This window comes from Poecile atricapillus, chromosome 12 (genome assembly GCF_030490865.1).
Source record: "Poecile atricapillus isolate bPoeAtr1 chromosome 12, bPoeAtr1.hap1, whole genome shotgun sequence".
NCBI classification, from domain to species: Eukaryota; Metazoa; Chordata; class Aves; order Passeriformes; family Paridae; genus Poecile; species Poecile atricapillus.
Window position 1 is genome coordinate 4,285,763 of NC_081260.1, and position 19,327 is coordinate 4,305,089.

General features: G+C 40.4%; 1 protein-coding gene across 1 annotated transcript; it reads right to left on the bottom strand.

Annotated features, from left to right (window-relative positions):
- Positions 1-583: 583 nt before the first annotated feature.
- Positions 584-17,526, bottom strand: CENPI (centromere protein I). The gene is made up of 21 exons (XM_058847887.1): positions 17,453-17,526; positions 15,814-16,124; positions 15,016-15,153; positions 14,550-14,668; positions 13,405-13,512; positions 12,236-12,284; positions 11,870-11,916; positions 11,092-11,181; positions 9,542-9,670; positions 9,131-9,295; positions 8,769-8,889; positions 8,474-8,562; positions 8,043-8,160; positions 7,880-7,944; positions 7,295-7,380; positions 6,746-6,881; positions 5,862-5,986; positions 4,743-4,791; positions 4,353-4,586; positions 2,465-2,506; positions 584-1,646 (listed from the first exon to the last, which is right to left on the bottom strand). The coding sequence occupies exons 2-21, from the start codon at positions 16,010-16,012 to the stop codon at positions 1,515-1,517; spliced, it is 2,241 nt and encodes a 746-aa protein (XP_058703870.1). The 5' UTR covers positions 16,013-16,124; positions 17,453-17,526; the 3' UTR covers positions 584-1,514.
- Positions 17,527-19,327: the final 1,801 nt, after the last annotated feature.

Genomic DNA, 19,327 nt, shown 5'->3' on the forward strand with positions numbered 1-19,327 from the left:
CCCTGCTCCTTTCCCCACTGAACGAGGCTGCCATGCACACATCTGTCAGTGGCCCCAGGGAATCACTCCAGCCTTGTTGTACAGAGCCCCAGTGTGGAAGTACAAGTCTGGTCAGCATCTGAGGACACCTGCATGGTGTAAGGACAAAAGCTAAGGGTTAAGGTATCCTTAGGGACTGCAGTACACAGCCTCTCCAGCATAAGTGGACATAACATTTCCAACTTCTTTTTGAAGGTAGTTTCACAGAAAAATTATAGAACTCGTTATATGTTAGGGCCATGTCTTGAAACATATCCAGTTGGAGGATTTTTTAATATATGGAGTTTCTCCTGTTGAAAAAATGTAATTAGGGTTTTGAAGATCTGTTTCTCTTGACAAAAATTAGCAAGCAGCACTTATACTACTTGGGATAACACAGATGAATGAGAAGGGCAATACTTTAGGCATATTAACCAGATGTACTTGAGCTGAGAACAGTGGTACTCAACCAGTCTGATTCTGAAGGGATGAAGAAAGCAAACATCTTGAGTGGCTCCAGAGTTGCTCTCAGGACTGATTCCTTTCCTGAATCAAAGTACAGATTCACAATGTAAAATTCAGTATAATCTAACCCAAATCTCAAGTGCTTACAACCTTGTTTTACAGCAGAAAAATAAAGTTCATTTAGATTTTGGAAACATCAGTTCAGCTTCTCTCAGCTTTTACTCAGACTTGAAATGAAATGACAGAAGATACATTTTGTAAAAGATTTTTTTCAAAATGACACATTAGAAATATTTTACAGAAATAAATTATACATATATATGCAAATAATATACAACACCTACAGAGCTACAAACACAAAAAGGAAAGTTACATTTGCATTTGTCAATATAGAAAATGGTGAGCTGGTGGCAACACTGTACAAGTGCTCAAATCAATAAACCGTCAAGTGAACATCAAACTTTCCAGCTGCACTAGAAGATCATTATAACCAAAGTTTGCATGCAAACTGTACTGTAGGCCTCAAAATGAAAATTAATTTCAGGAATGTCAGCTTGGTCAGCCTGTTAAAAGTCATATGGGGTACAACAGGGGATTGGGAAACTCACATTGCTCCAATCCAACACAGCACCCCTGAAAGGCTGATTACCTGCTGCTAAGGAAAGCAGGTCAGGGGTCAACATTACTTATAAATGAGGCACTACTGCTCACTGCGGTTTTGAGATGGAAAATGTTTGTTTCTCAATCAAAACAGATACTCCAACAGAGAAACACTAGGGTGAAAAAGGTGGATGTTACATAACTTAGCTCACCAGCTTCAGACCAGGAAGTTTAACTGGGACAAGAGGGGGTTCGGTGTTAGTGAACCAAGCCAGCCTCAACATCTGTGTCTTCACTTTCATAAGAGAGATGTCAGTACAAAAGTGCAGGTAAGAGTAATTGCTCTGTTTCTCTCCTCTGAGGAAGGAACAATTAGTGACAGAGTCCTTTACAGTCTGCTCCAGATGACAGAGTTCCAGTGAGTCCCAGGGTCACGCTTCCACATTCCCTGCTTTGCTGCGAGAGGCCTGGGAAACACGACTGATGCTGCTCTCAATAAAGACCTTCAGCCCCTTCAAACCTTGGGAATAGAGATATTCCAGATACCAGTCCCACTTCTTCCCCTGTAAACCAGAAAGAAGAGTCAGATGTGCAGAACAAAGCTTTACCAAAGCTTTTTCTTAAGCCAATTTGAAAAGGTCTGCAAACTCTGCCTTCCTGTGGGACAACATCCACATGTTGTGTGACATATGTAAATGACCACACGTCTACAGGGTCACCTGCTGTCCCCAAAGGCCCACAATTACACAATACACACTCTTAGACTCTTAGACTGAATCATGATCTTTCTTTAATACTGAAAGATTTTTATACATCCCAGTCCTAAAAAGAACAGTCTATTGGATCAAAAGGGAATATGTCAGGAACTAAATGAACATGGATATTAAAGCCTTCCTTCCATCACGAGGGGTGATTCCTCCAGATCAGGTTTGAAGTACACTGTGACACAGGAAAGGAAACCAAGTGCCACTGTATTTGCTCAGTGGAGAATTCCTGTTCAAAGCTGTAACAAAGCTACACATCTATCTCAGAAATATAATACAAAGCAGAATTTGTATTATCAATGAACTTTAAGTGCATCAAGAATGTAACTTTTTCTGGAGCTGCAGAGAACAACAGCCCTGTCCTGACACTGCACTGACTCATGTAGGAAATTCATAAAATCTCAAATCACTAGCCACAGATACATAACTTCTCAAGTGCTGATGTCCTCTTGTTTGGCCCTGTTAAGAAACTGAATCAAAGCAAATTCCTATGGGAATTTTTCCCCATACAGATTTTTTCTAGAGCATTTGTGAGTTTGGTGAATATTATAACCTCATTCTCTTCAACACAGCTGCTGAAAATTGCCTGCTTTATTTACTAAAACAAGAAATCTTACCTTAATTAATTTGAAGTTTAAGGTGGTATCATCAGGACAAACCTTAAGGAAAGGGAATAAAACAATATCAAGTCAGATAAAAAGTATGTCCAGGGTTGCTGGGTCTCTGCTAAGTCCTCTCCTAAAGCAGGAATTGTAGGCATGCAAAGAAATTTAGGGATTTTTAATCCTGCTTCAGAGGAGGCTTCCAGCCTCATACTCTGTGCATAAGTGGCAAAGTAACATCTGGACCCTCTTGCCCAGTGCTGCAGCATTACAGGATAGCAATAGGAATATGCACAGGTATCTTTACCATTGTATCTCTACAGTGTGAAAGTTTTATTTTCAAAACAATAGAAATACACAACAATGAGAAAGAGCAAGAAGAGAGAACTGAGAGCAGTGCTTGTGTTCCCCCAGTGCTGCAGAGCAGTGCCCTCTGGTGCTCAGCACTGCTGAGGTAAACGTGTCCCTGCAGCTCAACATCATTTCCTCCTGCTGTAAAACACATTTGTCACACCTGCTAAGCAAAATTTCTCCTAGTTCTACAGTAGCAAGAGAATGCAAGAATTCCTCACCAGAAGGTTTTGGGTGTTTTTTAAGTGATTTTGAGGTTGGGTGTTTTTTGGTTGTGTTATGGTTGTTGGTTTGTAGTTTGGGATTTTTTTTAAATGTGCAAAACCTACAAAGAAGAATTAGGAACCTGTGTTAGGGAGAGTTTGGGTTGGATAGTAGGAAAAGGTTCTTCCCACTGAAGGTGACTGGGCAGTGGGATAGGCTCCCCAGGGAAGCAGTGACAGCACCAAGCCAGACAGAATGCAAAAAGTGTCTGGAAAACACTCCCAGGCACAGGGTGGAATTCTTGGGATTTCTCCTCTGCAGAGGCAGGAATTGGACCTCATTATTTTTGTGGGTTCCTTCCACTGCAGAATATTCCATGATTCTAGGAAGCCCAGAACAAAAATTATGTTGACAAAAGATATAAGAAATATACAACTCCTTTCCTTGGTCTAACCAAACCAAAATAGATTCCTTGAGCAAAGACAAAATCTGAGTTTAATCAGCAGTAAGACACAAATTAGCTTGATTCAAGACACTGAGCACATAAAGGCAAATTTGTCAAGTGTTCCTAAGCAGAATACATTGCTTCAATTTCTCAGGTGCCCCTTGCTTCATTTCAGGAGTCACACGTCTTGCCTCGAGCCTGCCAGTTTCTCACAACAAACTGGCATTTTTGTCCTTGGACAGCCTACCAAACCTGGTTTCTTGGAGATGCACACACATCTTGGAGCAATAACAGCTCTGGCAAACTGCTCCCTCCCTCAGCAGCTGCACTGAAAATATGATAAGACCCACAGTTCAAGAGAACTCCTGGCAGAACTCACACCAGCCAAGACAACACAGCTCCATGTTATCTTGCTTCTGTTCTTGAAGCAGCTACTTGGATTTCTATTTTAATAAGCAAAAAAACTACCACAAGAGGCAGAAAGCACTGCTAACAAATTCTGCCATGAATAGCTGTATATAATTTAACCATGTATTTCTTGACTTTCTAGAGTTTAAATATTTAGATCACTCTGCCTATTTTGTGGGGCAGAAAGCACCTTTGGTAAGCTTTTACAGAAGTGTCATTTATTTCATTAATTAGCAATTTTAGTTCTAGCTCAAAATTGTCATAAGTACAAATTCACATCTAAAACTGCTACATTCATACATTCAACTGCTTTCATCCCACACAAAGTAAGACTCTTCAAATTGTGCCATTAATCTGACAAACACAGAATGCTACAGCAGCTTTTGAAAGCTGCCTCTACCAGTCAGCCAGGACACAGAGACACTTCTCTAGAGAAGCAGTCAAGACAGAACATCTGGTGCCATAAAAGACCCAAATCTTGGCCTACACCATTACCTGCTGCAAGAATTGAACAGAGTAGCCCATCAAGGCTGGATGGTAGACAATGTTAAAGCTGTTTTTTATTTCCTTCACTGCAGTTTTACTCAGCAGCTTATCATCCATACGAAGTCCTTGAGAATGCATATCCTTCTGGAATGCACTGGATGTCCACAGACAGCCCACCATAGCTATTATGTACTTGTTGTACTCTTGGTATGTCTGGTTACTGAACTTGAACTGCGGTATTTTCTGAGGGGGAAAAAGAAAAATCAATAAATAACATCCTCAAAGCAGCTGTGTGCTCCCTCCAGTCTTTAAAAGATAGCCATTAGTACACCTCCCCTCCACTCAACCCAATTCCTTGCTGAAGTCTGTTCTAGGACATAGCAGATGGGTCCACAATACCTTTTTATTCAGCTCATTTTCTTTTGCAGCCACCAAGTTGGTTCGATACCTGAAAAAAAAAACCAACAAAGAAAGAGAAAGTTAGGGGCCTATAAATTTTTACTATGTGCCTGTGTTGAAAAACATTGGAGGAATTTATCAAGAAAACTTATTTCCACCATGAGAAAGATCATCAAACTTTATTAGTGAAAGAGAGACATGAAAAAGAATTCAAAGGGACTTTATCATTTGGCAGAGTAGGGACATATCTAATAATATTAGTCTCTTAAATGATTCACACATGACCAGTTTTGCCTGGGACAGTCACCTTCATAGATGCAACACACAAGAATGGACATTCAGCCTTAAAATCAGCAGAGAAATGCAGTGTGTTTTTAAGGGAGACTTTCATTCACTAAGCAAAGAAACAGAAGCCACTGGAAGTAATGCAACTTGACAGTTGTTCTATATAATAAGCACTAGCTCTTCTTATTTCCTAGAGACCTTCCTGTCATGTTAATTACCCTGAAGATTCCTTAGAGGAAAAGCCACATGGAGAGCCCTGCACCAGCTGTCAGCTATTGACCACTCTTCTCCTCAGATGCAGCCACTGGAACTAACAAGGCTAAGAAGTGTAGCCTTGGTGGTGGATCCTGCAGAGCAATAAACAGTGCTGTTTTTGGCCTTGCCACCAGCACAAGGCAGTCCCCAGTTCCTGGAGTTTGGAGGTGGAAGAAGTGCTTCCTGCTCAGCACATGACAGAATTTGTAAGGAAAAGCTCAAGTGTAGTAGCCAAAGTACAGGACTGAGAAGTTGTGTAGTTACTACTGTTAAGTCCAGCTAGTTGACTTTAGTTCTCTGAAAACAATATGGGAACTTCTTCCTTCACATATCAAAGATATGCAAATAATACCAGGAAAGAGGTCAGAATCCTGCTGTTTTGGATAACAGACTGAAAAAAAATGAGGAGGAGCTACAGCTATAAAATCATTTATCATGAAAGCTGGACACAAGAGGAATTTTTACCTCTGCCTTGCACAGAAAGAAGTAGATCCCAGGTTTTTACAACAAAGTCCTTTCATTTCCAAAAGACTGAAAGAGAAGACAAGGAGTCCCTACAGCCCACACCTGTTGTAGTACCTGTACATAATGTAGCAGAGCTGATTCAAGTTGACAGAATCCATGCTGAGCAGTGCTGGGTAGAAAACCCCAGCAGGAGGCATTATCAGCAAAGGCAGGTTGTACTTCAGGTACATGTCACACACCTGTAGAAAGGAAGCACATCCAGGCTGATTATTACTGCCAAAGTAATGATTATTACAAAATTCCAAGGATGTAAGAGCAACAGAGAGCATGACACTGAATTCCAGCCAGATCCATCAGCTTCATCCAAAAGGGAAGGCCAGGGTGTCTTATGCAAGTGCTATTACCCACAAATTTTGTGCATTTTTAATGGACAATTCAGTTACAAACAGATCCCAGGACTATCACTGTTTTTTCAGCTATTCCCAACCTAAATTGTAGGAGCTGTTGCTGTTGTTACAGCATGGCTGGAGTTCACAGTAAGCACAACTACAGAGAGGACATGAGGAAGCTGGAGAATAGACTTAAGGCTATTTGATGCTGTTTGATTGCCTACAGCACAAACTAGAAAAAAAAACCCACATTTTTAAGGAAACATTTAAGGGAAAAAAAAAAAAGATATGTAGTTTGAAATTGAACTGATCGCTGTTCTTTTCTTTAAGTCAACATTAAAAAAGCAGGTTATGCCCTACTGTTACTTCTCCCTCCTCAGTTCACCTCTGAATTAAGAGCAACCACTTTCTAGCAGCATATTTAGTTCTGCCTGTAGATGCAAGAATAGCAGCTTTCACCTGTACATCTACCAAGTATTTAGAATATTCTTGCATTTAATCAAAAAGTTCTGTAAACTAGAACAAGGAAGATGTTTTATGCTTTAGCTTAAAAATACAAACAGCCTTAGGAGTACTTGAAACAAAAGACAAAATGACTGGGATACACACAGTCTCATAGAAATCCAGAATGAAGTACATCAAGAATGTGGAATTGTTTTCCAAACGCAGTGCAACAGTAGAGATCCATCCCACAAAGTGGACCAGTTCAGCCACCACATTCACTAGTCCAGAGAGGGTGGTGTTCCTGCAGCAATGACATGGCACAACATTACAGATATGTCTTTGCAAACAGGAACATGGAAAATGGTAAAACAAAATTAAAGTTTATGCTTTAGCCCTATCAAATACTCAACAACGGACACTTGTTCTTCAATACAGCCAGTAACACATTGTTATCAGCACCATTATAAACACCCAGATATCAGTGTTACCAGATTTTGAATTCTGGACACTTCAATTTCCAGTGTCAGCAGAAATGCTTCTAAAGAAAGACAAAGAACAGTCCTGAAAAGGTAGCTTACAATATAGCAGAATCAAAACAGCACTATTAACTTTCTGGTTGGTCTTTATGCTGGGTGTTAGGGCTAGAATACACATCTAAATACACCGGTGAGAAATGCACAGAACATGGTTTGCATTCTTTAAAGTCAAACTTACAAAGAAGAAAACTCCAAATCCACTTGAATCACATTGCAATTTAACCAGTTCTGCAACAGCTCTTTCAGGCTCTCAAGAACACTGCACTGCAATAGGCAAAAAGAAATCAGGTTGATGACAATTTATGCAAGCACATAATCCCGAACAAAGAATGCCCTGAGAATTGGCATATCCAAGGAAAGGTACCAGGAGTGTCTCAGGAGCAGTGACATAGTTGCACGACCCCTAGAACTGAATGTATGTGTTGTATATAGCATTTCTGGAGAATGTGAATTTCAAGTAGTGAAAAAACACCAAAAAAAACAGTTTTAACAAGCAGTTAAACTTGTTAATTGAACTATTGTGCTGTGTGCTATCAGTTCTTTTTATCTCCAGTGCCCCAGCTTAATTCCAGTCAAAAAAAGGAAGATATCTTAAAGGCATCAATTTCCTAAAGAAGTTAAACTGTAAGTCTGTTGGGCAGAGTTGGGCACAGACTTCTCAAAAGGATGTTTCCTATACAATCCCTCAGACTGCTATACCTAACACAAGTACAGATAGGAGCATAAACTAGAAGTAAACAGCCATTATATTCATTTAAATTACCTTAAAGTAAATAGAGGATGTGAAAAAGAGCTGTGCCAGGGGATCATAGAGGTATGACTTAATGTCTGAAAAAAATGAGAAAGCAATAGGATATCAGTGCACAAATTCTATGCCCTGAGATAGCCCCACAGTCCAAGTCACCCAAAGGATCTGCAGCACATACCAGAGGAACTGCTGAGGGGGATCCAACTCACAAGTTTGAGGATTTCTGAGCGGCAGCAGACACCATCCCAGAGAGGAAGGGTCTTATAAAGGAACTCTTCACAGGCAGAAAATCCCTCCTGCAATGCAGAAGAGAAGCATTCAAAAATTCATCTGACTGCACCTTGCCACACTCGCATCACTCTGGAGAAGGGAAGAGGCCTAGACCTACTTCCAGCCATACTTACCAGGACATTCAAATTATTTTTCTTAGATTATTTTTCCTGCAGAAAACAAGGCCATTTCCAGAATACTGACTTGCCAAACATAAAGATATTTTTATCACTTGAGTCACTGTCTCAGAAATACTACAGGAAACAGGTAAGTGCCAGAAGTTCTTTAAGGGAAGACTTTGTGAAACCCTTGGCTTCCTTCCACAAAACATGCACTTACCTGCAACAAACATTCTGCCTTGTAGATAGTTTCCAGGAAGCTCCTGAATTCTTCTTCATGTGGTTTATCAACCACACACCAGGTGCATTCTGAACAGGAGAGAATACTGTACTTGAATATGAGCACAGCAAGAACAAGCACAATGACAAACCAAATTCAGTTCTCCTCCAGTAGCTGTTTTAACACTCTATGGTTATCTCTGTAAATCTGAATAGCAAAGTACCATCAGTGAAAAGTGAAAAGCCTCAGACACCCTTTAGCTCCCTACCTCACAAGATAATACTGAAGTTCCTACCTTCCTGGAGCATCTGGCCCATCCAGTAGTAGAGCCTCAGGTAAATAGATTCATCTTTCACACAATTCATGTAGTGAAGCAATAAGGGGTTTGTTAGCACTGAACCCATCTGGGAAGGAAACTGCAATAAAAAAAAGAAAAGAATAATTATTCAGGATTTAAATCAATAAACTGCCAGAGAATCTCATGTCCAATCTTTTTACCAGCAACAAGACCATTCCTAGGACTCATCTACCATCCTCAGTTAGGACTAGATGCTCTCTTAGAATTAGATAGCCCACACACTACTCACATATAAACAGGGCATAGAGGAACATCCTTTGATCTCCCAAAACATTCACCAAGACCTTTCTGAAACTCACCTCTAGATGGTGGATATTTTGTAGGAGTTGAGGGAAGGTCTGCAGCTGCTCCACTGGAAAAGACCTGCTTGAACTGTACAAATAAACACTGTTCTCTTCTCCTTCCTCTTCTAAATTATTTGTGTTTGTACTGGTTGCAGGTATAACCAACTGGGCATTCCATTTCTGTAGAAAGGAAAAACAAATTACTCAGATTCCAATGCAATTGGCTGCACTCATGAACAGCTCCCAGAAAGACCAATTTTACAAAAAAGGTATCCAGGTTTTCATTATAATTGACTGTTGCATTTCTCTATAATTACTCCCCCCTTTCCTGTGCCAAAATAAAGCCAGACTCACATTATTTGCCAATATTCATAATGAAAACCATGACTAGGCACCTTCTAGGTGTGCCTTAGGCCCATAACATACCCTTTTTCGTGACTGAGGTTGGGATGTGCCTAAAAACACTGCCTGGGACAGGGGAGAGGTTCCCTGGTTTCTTTGCCTTACTGCAGTGATTGCTGCTTTCCACGGGCCCTCTGAATTCTTGAAGTAACTCTGGAAACAGAAATCAGACATCCATGCAAGAAGCCAAGCTAAGACAAAGCAACAGAAAGATCAGTTTCTGTTCTGATAAACATCACCACAGTCATGTAGAGACACTTGACAGATTTTCACAGCATAGAACTCTCATCATTCCTCAGTTTCATCACCTTTGGTCAACAATTCAACAGTTGGGCTTTTATTTCCTTTGGAACAATGTCCCCCTTTTCAGAAGGGATCTCCAACACTTCTACTTTATAATCTTAATTCAAACCAATCATCAATTCATAGATTAAATCTCAAGTATATGTTAAAATTAAACATGACCAAAGTATGCTCATGCAGTTAATAAAAGAATTTCCTGAATTCAGCATCAGTGACACTCACATAACATAACAATGCTATGAGTAACCAAATAAATTAACGTAGATATTACCACAGAAAGCTGGAAAAGCTAACACCTTTTCTGCACAAAAAATAAATAAATTTTACATTTCAATGTCGATCAGTCTTTAAACTCTAATCAAGTGCCAACCATCACAAAAGTATTGAGATTGTCTCAGACCTAGTTAATCAAGCTTTTAGTACACAACATAGTGTGCTCATAAAGACAGTTGAAGAAATATTTGGGATCTAGTTCCTAGTAATTCACTGCACTTCTGTGCATGCTAAAAAATGTAAATTCTCCAACAGATGACTGTGCAGCACAATGTAGAGTATAAATTTAGAGAATATAAATACACAAGCAGATTGAAATAAAACAAATTTTATTTTATAGAAACTCAACTTGCCTGCAAATAAATGTCTGTTCTAAAAAACCAACAAAAATCTCAAACTTTTAAGTCTAGCCCACTGAAAGAAAATTTTGTTGCAGCAGCAACAAAGAGCACCAGCTGCTCTTTTATCTTATATATCTGACTCTAGTACATGTTTCTACCTGGTCAAAGGGCTGAGCATACACACCTCTCTTAGGCCTCTCTGGAAGGGGAGTCATTTTTTACTGTTCCTTGCATCTCTGACAAATCAGTTTCCTACATTTTTTAACTGCTTTCTTCTCACTCCAAGTGCAGAGCTCCACTGTCATTTGTACTTGAGAATGGCAGCAATTAGAACAATACCTTGACAAATTAGACAGTTTGTTTCCTGCAGAACTTAATACTGTGTGAAACAAGTCAAACCCAGCAGGAACACCAAAAGAAGGATTAAAGTAATCCTCATAAAACAAAGGTAGATGTCATTCCTTACCAAATCATCTCATTATACTGAAGAGGAAATAAACATAAGGCAAGGAATCCTCATCTAAACCTGATTTCACTCAGTGAAAATAGGAAATAGAATTAATCTTCACTAGTAAATCTGCTACAGTTTAAATAGAAAGCTCCATACAAATACTGTAGTAAATCCTGGTTCTGAACTGACTAAATCTAAATCCTTACCTTCATTTTCCCAGAAAGGGTTATGGTCACCTGGTCTGGGCAGAAAAGTTTGTAAAGTGATAGCAGAGCTTGTAGATGAGACTGCATTCCCTGTCAAAATAACAGAACAAGGGGGAAAACATGTGGGGTATGTTTTTAATATAGAAATTGAATGCCGTATTTTAAAAGCAAAAAACCCCAGTGATCAGTAAAAGCTAAAATTCTAGAGCTACACATCACCAAGTAAACACAGATAAACAGTGAAAGTGACAGAAACAACAAAAACTGGAACAATAAATAACTATAGGAAGAAGTCTGAAGACCTTTGTGTAATCATAACTGATAAAAGGGAACGTAACAAATCAAAGTGATAATAAATAGTCTTCTGCTGTGTAAAAAACATGTTATTATAGCAATGTTTTTTTCTTTAAAAAAAGGGAGCATGGTCCTCTACAATCTCACATTTTTCAGTCATTTTTGGTACCACTTGAACAAGGAAGATTAATAGAAAATTAAAGACTAATAGATAAATGAAGCTGCCCCTTGCTTCAGAGATTTCACGATACCTGGTCACCAAACACTGAGCTTTGCATATATCACTGCATGTGCTAGCAAAACACACATGAAAATTAGGGATGCATGTCCAAGAGAGAAACTTTGACGCTACAAAGACTAAAACCTACAATTCCAAGTCCATCCACTCTTCTCCACTCTGTAAGGACACTAGTCTTACAACGTTAGATTTTTAACCACATTATTAACCACAGTTCAAACTCTACAACATCTGAAATAAACTCACCATTTTTGCTTGGAGGTCAAGCAGACTCCTAATCCGAAAAGGCTTGACTGGAAAAACAATTAAGAATATAAAGGATTTTAAAAATACCGTATCAGACATTTAAGCAAAAGTTATATAAGTAACATTTTTATTATAAAGTCATGAAAAAGCAAGAAGAACCAGTAATCCTTATTTCTAGGGTAATATAGACGTTTCCTATTCAGCAAGTGTTACACAAAGTTTTGCCTGAACTACCACTCATTCTTCCTTGCATTAAAAGCACAATATTGGCTAATCATTGTATCAGCTGTATTGGAAAAAAAAGGCAGTACCAGCAAACAGGATCAGAAATAAAATGGTATTTCAGCTCACACAGATAAGACTCACCATTTTCTTTCCTGGTCAGCAGGTAAAGCAGGTGGCAGACGTAGGGGCACTGCAAAGCAAAGGCAGCCATGAGCTCTCCTGCTGCTGCAGACACACAGCCAGGACACACAAAAAGCAGCACAAGAGAAAGCTCCATGTATCAACTTCATTTAAAACTTCATCACTGCACTATGAGCAGTCCTGATAGTAACCAAGCTATTTAATTAACTTGGATAATTTCTTTTGCAACATTATCTAGAAATTATAAGAGTCAGCAGTGAAAGTGCTTTTGAAAATTACATTTTCTACAGGAAAGGCACCTTTGAACCAGTATACTTTTTTAGAGCTTTTAACTGCAGCTGAGGCTGTAAAGGGTCTTAAATTAGTTTCAAGCCAACTCTGGTGCACTTTCCAGCTGACCCATCATGCCTGAAAAAGCTATTTTAGCTATTTTAAACATTAAGAACTTAAATCCAGTTTTATGGAAAGATTATAACTAAAGTTAATATAAAACCATTAAAAACATTACAAGAAATATAACTCAGAACTTTGGGATTTTGTTTTAACTATAAAATATTTTAAACTGAAAGAATATTAACAATCTCATACATAACATGCCTGCCAAGATCATTTTAGTATGCACTGAATTCAAACACTTCAAAATTCCTAGATTTTACAGTTGCCATATGGCAGAAATTGCCTGAATGCATGCTCTCTTTTAAGCTATATTTCAAATTAATTAAGTAGAACAGTAATTAGTTATTAGTTTCTTACCTTAAATAAACACTGCTCTAAAATGTTTTTTTTTTCTTTTTGCCCAAGGTACAAGTCAGTTTCTGCTCAGGAGCAGGAGACTTTACCTGTTGATGTCTGACAATCCCAGAGACCACTGTTACTCTTGGGAATTTAGACAGAATAAATGGTCACACTCTCTGTGATACAGCATAGCAGTTCTTGGATACATGTTTAAGCAAACAGACCACAGCAATCTTACAGTACTTGGCTGTTCATGGATCTGAATTACCCAGCAATCTTATAATACAAAGAGAAAATAAAAAAGGAAATCCAGCCATCAGAAAATGGTCTCTAACCACCACCTACTCCAGACTAATTCTAGCATTAATATGCATACTACTAATGAACATTTAAGTTTATTTTGTCAGCTCCATATGTTCTTCAGCTCTCCTTACCATCTTCTCATCTTGCAGGAAGGAGAAGAAGAAACCATAGAGGGCATGAAGTTGTTCTTTGTGATCAATGAAGTCAAACACTGTGATCAGCCACTTTAAAAAAAGCAGCTGCAGACAGGAAAAAAAAAAACAAAAAAACACATTACATTAGGTGATGGGCAAAAGCAAGGCAGAGGAAACAGAAGTCAGCTCAAGACACAATCAGTAAGGATACACACCATTCTCAAGGATAACCAGAGAGCTACAAACAGGTCTGGGGTAATTCAGATGCAGAAAGGGATTGACCAGGTAAACAACTAGCCCCATCATTGTTGTTGTCAACTGGGTTTTGGTTTCCATAACCATGGGACCCTATTTGTGTTATCAGTGGTGACTGAGAGAGAGGGAATCCGATAAATGGGACACATGTGGGCTCAGCCTGGAGAAAAGAAGGCTCAGGGGGGACCTTCTCACTCTTTATAACTCCCTGAAAGAAAGCCGAAATGAGGCAAGGGCCAGCCTCTTCTCCTAAGTACAAAAGTGACAGGACAAGAAACAAGCAATAAGTTCTGCCAGGGAGGTTGAGATTGGTTAACAGGAGAAATTTCATCACTGTCAAGCACTGGAACAGACTGCCCAGGGTAGAGGCTGAATCAGCACTCCTGGAGGGATTTAGAAGATGTGCAGCTGTAGATCCTGGGGACATGGTTGGCTTAGCAGCATTAGGTTAATGGTTGGATCCTGTGGTCTTCATCTTCTCCAACCTAAATGGTTATATCACATAAATCTTTGAGCAGACCATGTGAACGTAAAAAGACTCTTTTCCTAATGTTAAGTCATGTTGCCACAACCAAGGTGCACATAACCTAAGGGACATCTCATGCAGCAGAAGTATTTCACAATGTTTGTGGAGACACCGTTCTTGAGGAGTTGAAAGATAAAAGGCAAGCAGGAACCAAATCTCCACTGACACTTTTAATGTGTTTCTTGGTTCCCATTGCCATTCCAGCAATGGGCATCTCTGCCAGTCTTATTAAATGACAGTACCTTGTCATTTAAAATGTACCCTGTACATTAAAACCTCAGGATTTTTGACTCCTCAAAATAACATTTTCTTATGGTTCCAGTGCAGAAGCAACAACTACTGTAAACACTTACTAAGTTACCTGAATGTTGCCTGAGCATTTGCTGACACAGAGCCAAGACACAGCTGTAACCACAGAACTTTCTGGTATCACTGAGGCAGGAATCAGGCTCTTCAATAAACGAGTATTCACTGTATCAGCTGGAAAAAAAACAATTTCAAATGAGATAGTGCTCACGTACCAGGTTCTTCAATATTGTTTTGCAGCTTAATTTGCAGCAAAATTACCTCTGGACAAAATGATTCAGAGCTTTCTTGCTCAAATAACAGTGTATAAGGACTTATAAGAATTTATTAAGGACTTGCCTATACCCCAAAATGATGACAAATAATTCAATGCAGCTTAACAAAAGAAAATGGAGACAATACCAAAGCATGTCAGAAAAAATAATTTTATGTTACAGTACTGTAAACACATTACAACAGGTTTGATTTGAGGGGATAGGCACATTCACAGAAGATACACCAGCAGTATGGAAATACTGTACCAAATTTGCCACTGAGCGCCACGTTCAGCAATATCTCAAACCCTTCAGGGGGCAGCCCTTGTTCCAGGGCAGTGCTTTCCAATGTATTCAAGTGTTTCTGCAGAACACTGTTCTTCTTCAGTGCAACACAGCCTTGAACTAGGAAAAACAATAGTACAAGCACAGGATGAAACTTCTGAACAGAAATTAACTTAAAGCTTCTCTGAACTGTCCCTGCACATCTTCTTGACATTTTAAAATTAAGTAACAAAGCAGAAAAACTTTTAAGACATTAAAGAAACATTACACAGCTCAGGAGTTAAAGAGGGAAAACAGAGTAAAATCATTCTAAAATTATTAATATTTTAATAAGAAATATATAGAGAGACTTTTTACAAGAGCATGTAGTGACAGGACAAGGGAAATGGCTTCAAACTGAAGGAGGTTTAGACAGGATACTGGGATAAAATTGTTTACTGTGAGGGTGAGGAGGCTCTGGCACAGGCTGCCCAGAGAAGCAGTGGCTGCCACATCCCTGGAAGTGTTCAAGGCCAGGCTGGATGGGGCCCTGAGCAACTTGATCTACTGGAGGGTGTCCCTGCCCATGGCAGGGGTGTTCGGTGCCTCCAATCCAAACTATCTATGCTATTTCCTTTTCTTTACATAGTAGTAACACAGAACTTCTATGACACTAAACAAATAATACATAGCTCAAGCATTAAAGAGGGGAAAAAGATATTAATTAGTTTGGGTTTTTTTAATTAAGAATGTAGTTATTATCTTCTCAATCCTAGATAGCCACCCTAAAAATGCTCTTACCTTTCTCCAAGTAGCTCAAAGCTTGCTCTAGAGATCCTTCCTGGCTATCGTATTTCTGATCATTAACAGATTGCTGATTCTGCAAACCTTTTTCAGAGTCAGTTCTCCCTCGTTTTCGCCATGCAGAGAGATCAGTTTGGCTTTTATGATGACCTTGCAGAGACTGCCTTGGGGCCTTGGAACTCTGCCTTCGCTGCATCTTTTCAGACTCCCAGCTGAGAATGGAGAATTTTACTCATTTGTCATGTGAGAGCCAATCCTTCATTAGGGAAGAAAAGAGATCAGCCGACGAATGTCAGAGAACTGGTTCCCTGCAAGGAAAAGAAACATTTGTTTCTTAACAAGCAGATTTTAAATTCAGAAGAAATAATTTAGAGATGACTGCTCCCCAAAAGATCAGAGAAAATCCTCAAAGATGCACAGACAACAGTGTATCAAAACTCTCATCTCACATTAAAAAAGAAAAAAAATCCCAAGTAAAAGTTAACACAAGCTCCTTTCAAGTTAAACATTATCTGATACAATCTCATATAGCATTTTGATTAAAAAATCAACATAACCAGAAAGTTAACAAAACACAACCAAGTTTTCTTCTGAGTTAATTCTGTACACTGTTATTTTCCTTACTTGTATTGTGTATAGCAATACAAACAGTCAACAAGTCATGATTCTCTGCAAGGTTACATACAGATGGTAGAGGATCATAGCAACACTTTTCTTCCTATTTCACAAAAATTAGATTCTTCTGCAGCCCTCCTACTAACCAGTTTGGATTAGAAAAATTAAGAAATTTTGATAATCTTCCAAATGAGGCACAAGAGCTACCAACAGTGCCAAACTGCACAGCAGTGGGTGAAATACAGGCACAAAAAGTGGCATTTTCTCTTCAACATGCTGGAAAGATCAACGTTTTACCCACAAAATCAGAAAATTTGCTACAATTTGCTGAACATGGTAGAGTGTGCACCCCTATCCCTGGATTGCTGGGACCTATTTCCTGACACAATAAAACAGAATGACTTTCAATTCATATCCCTCTCCATCTCTCACTTCCTTATGAGGTTAGAACCATCACTATTTCCCTATAGGTTTGTTTGTCACTTTCCCGTGCAGCAAAGTTCAGTGACCACAGTCTGGAGTACAGCAACAGCTTTCTCTCAGCTCCCTCAACACCTTCTCTACATGTGTTTTGATTTCTTTTGTCCTGTATGAGTTCTACCAGAAAGGTTTGGTGAAGAAGAGAGCAGCTGGAAGGGCAGTTCTGGCTGACAGCGAGCCCAGCCCTGCGCAGCCCCTCAGAAAAGAGGAATGTGGCACCAGCGCTCCTCACCCTCCTCCCCAGCACCCCCTTCCCCAGCAGCCGCCGGTGCCCCAGGGCCACCCGGAGCATCCCCAGGGGACAGAGGAGACGAGGCCTTCCCGGTCCAGCCCAGCCGGGCGGCCCCGGGGCCCTCAGAGCGGCGGCGGGGCCCCCTGGCCTTGAGTGGGGAGCCGGGCGGGGGAAGAGGGGAGCCACTGACCACCCCCTCCCACGACCACTGACCCGGCCACTGACCATTCCGGGGCAACCCTCCCGCTGCCCTGGGCACCGACCCCTACTGCCACGACCACTGACCCTGCCGCTGCTCAGGCCACTCACCATTCCAGGGCCAAGCCTCCTGCTGCCCTGAGCACTGATCACCCCTCCACACGGCCCCTGAGCACTGATCACCCCTCCACACGGCCCCTGACCACACAGCAGCCGCCTCCCGCCAGCTCCAACCGTCCCTACGTTCAAACCCCGCCGCCACCGCCCCGCGCATGCGCAATGACTGCAGCCGCCCCTCAGCGCCGCCCCTGCCGGCGCGTTCCCTCCCAGCCGCGCATGCGCAGCACAGCCACAGCGCGCTGTGGGCGGCAATGACGGCGATGCTTCCGCCCTTCCTGCGCCGGGTGCCTCTGCGCATGCGCGGCTCGTGCGGGGCGGGAATTCCCCGTGAGGGGAAGTACTCCCTCCCCTCAGGTGTCTCCTCAGCTAGCGGCCAGGGAACGTCAGCCTGAGATTACGTTTGAAAGAAGAGAGTGGGAGGGAAAAAGGCGCATATAAAGCGGGACAGTAACCCTAAGGCTGCCCGGAATGAAATGAGGTGTGTGGAGATAAGAGGGGAAAAAACAGAAAGAAAGAATTAAAGGAAGAAAAAAAAAAAATAAATTAGCATCGAGGTCTTACAGAAGGAGTGGATCTGTTCTTGTCACTTCCAGCGAGCACAGATGGCTGGAAGCATCCAAAAATAGCTGTTTAATGCTGGGGGCAGTGAAAGAGGTCAGCCCGCTAAGATAAATACAGAATTCTTGTTACTGGGCTCCAAGATGAGTTGTCTCGCTCTGTAACAAAGAACATGCAGCCACTGCTGCGGGTCAGTTGTTCATATCCCTGCAAATGTGAAAAAAGGGAATTTTTTAGTACTCACTGAATAGTCTGAAGCTTTTACAGAGACAGCCTTTGCTCCTTGGGATGCTTTATTTTATTAATATCATCTCTACAAGGTTCAGTGAGGAATGTTACAAAAAATAAACACGACAATTGTTCCCAAAGGTTTCCTGGGTTGGATGCCCAGGTGAAAGGGCTGCAGCAGTTCAGTTGTGTAGGAATGCACAGCATGGTGTGGGTTTGAGTTAGTGGTATTTTTATTTAGTTCTGAATTAAAACACAATAACCCCAGTCAGGGGCATGGTAGTTAAAGCATCTTTTGGGAAGTAAAGGGAATTCTGTATATATATTTTGGGTGACCTTGAGATAGTCTCTGAAGATGAGATTGTCTAACAGAGGCGGCCTTCTGGTTCTTTTGCTCAGGGTGCACATCTGATAAGGATCTAGTCCATCTGGAGCTCTGGGAGAAGGCTTTTTCAGCGCATATATATATATGTATATGTACATATATATATATGTGTGTATATATGTGTGTTTATATTTATATAGGGCTGCATCTGTTTTAGCAAACTTCAGGAGAAAACTGCATATGAATATCCATCATCAATTTTTATAGAGATACAATGCTGACAGTTTATTTGAGTTACCTTTTCTCACTGCTGCACTGAACTGTAGCAGAAATTTGAGACTGTTTCAGTGAAATACCTAAATGTCTCTTTTAAATATCTGTGGTTATTAATATATAACCAAGTAGAGTTTATCTGACTTCCACTCTGCATCACCTTGTCTCTCAAATTGCCTGACATGATTCAGCCCATTTTAGGTGGAGTGTTTGACCAGAGGGAAATGTTTTCAGACATGTCTTTCAAATAAGAAATTTGTTTCTGTAAAGACATTTTTCTCCAAATTTCAAAATGTTTATTTTTTTGACTAATTAAAAAAAAAATAAATAAAAAAAATGTAAAACTGAAAACAGACAAACATTAAGAAAACCAGACAAATTTCAGAGGTCACACATGCTCCTTATGACAATCTAAGATTTCAGATACAACACAGGGATTCAGGCTCTGGTAACAGGACTTATCCCAGCTCACTGAGGCTGTA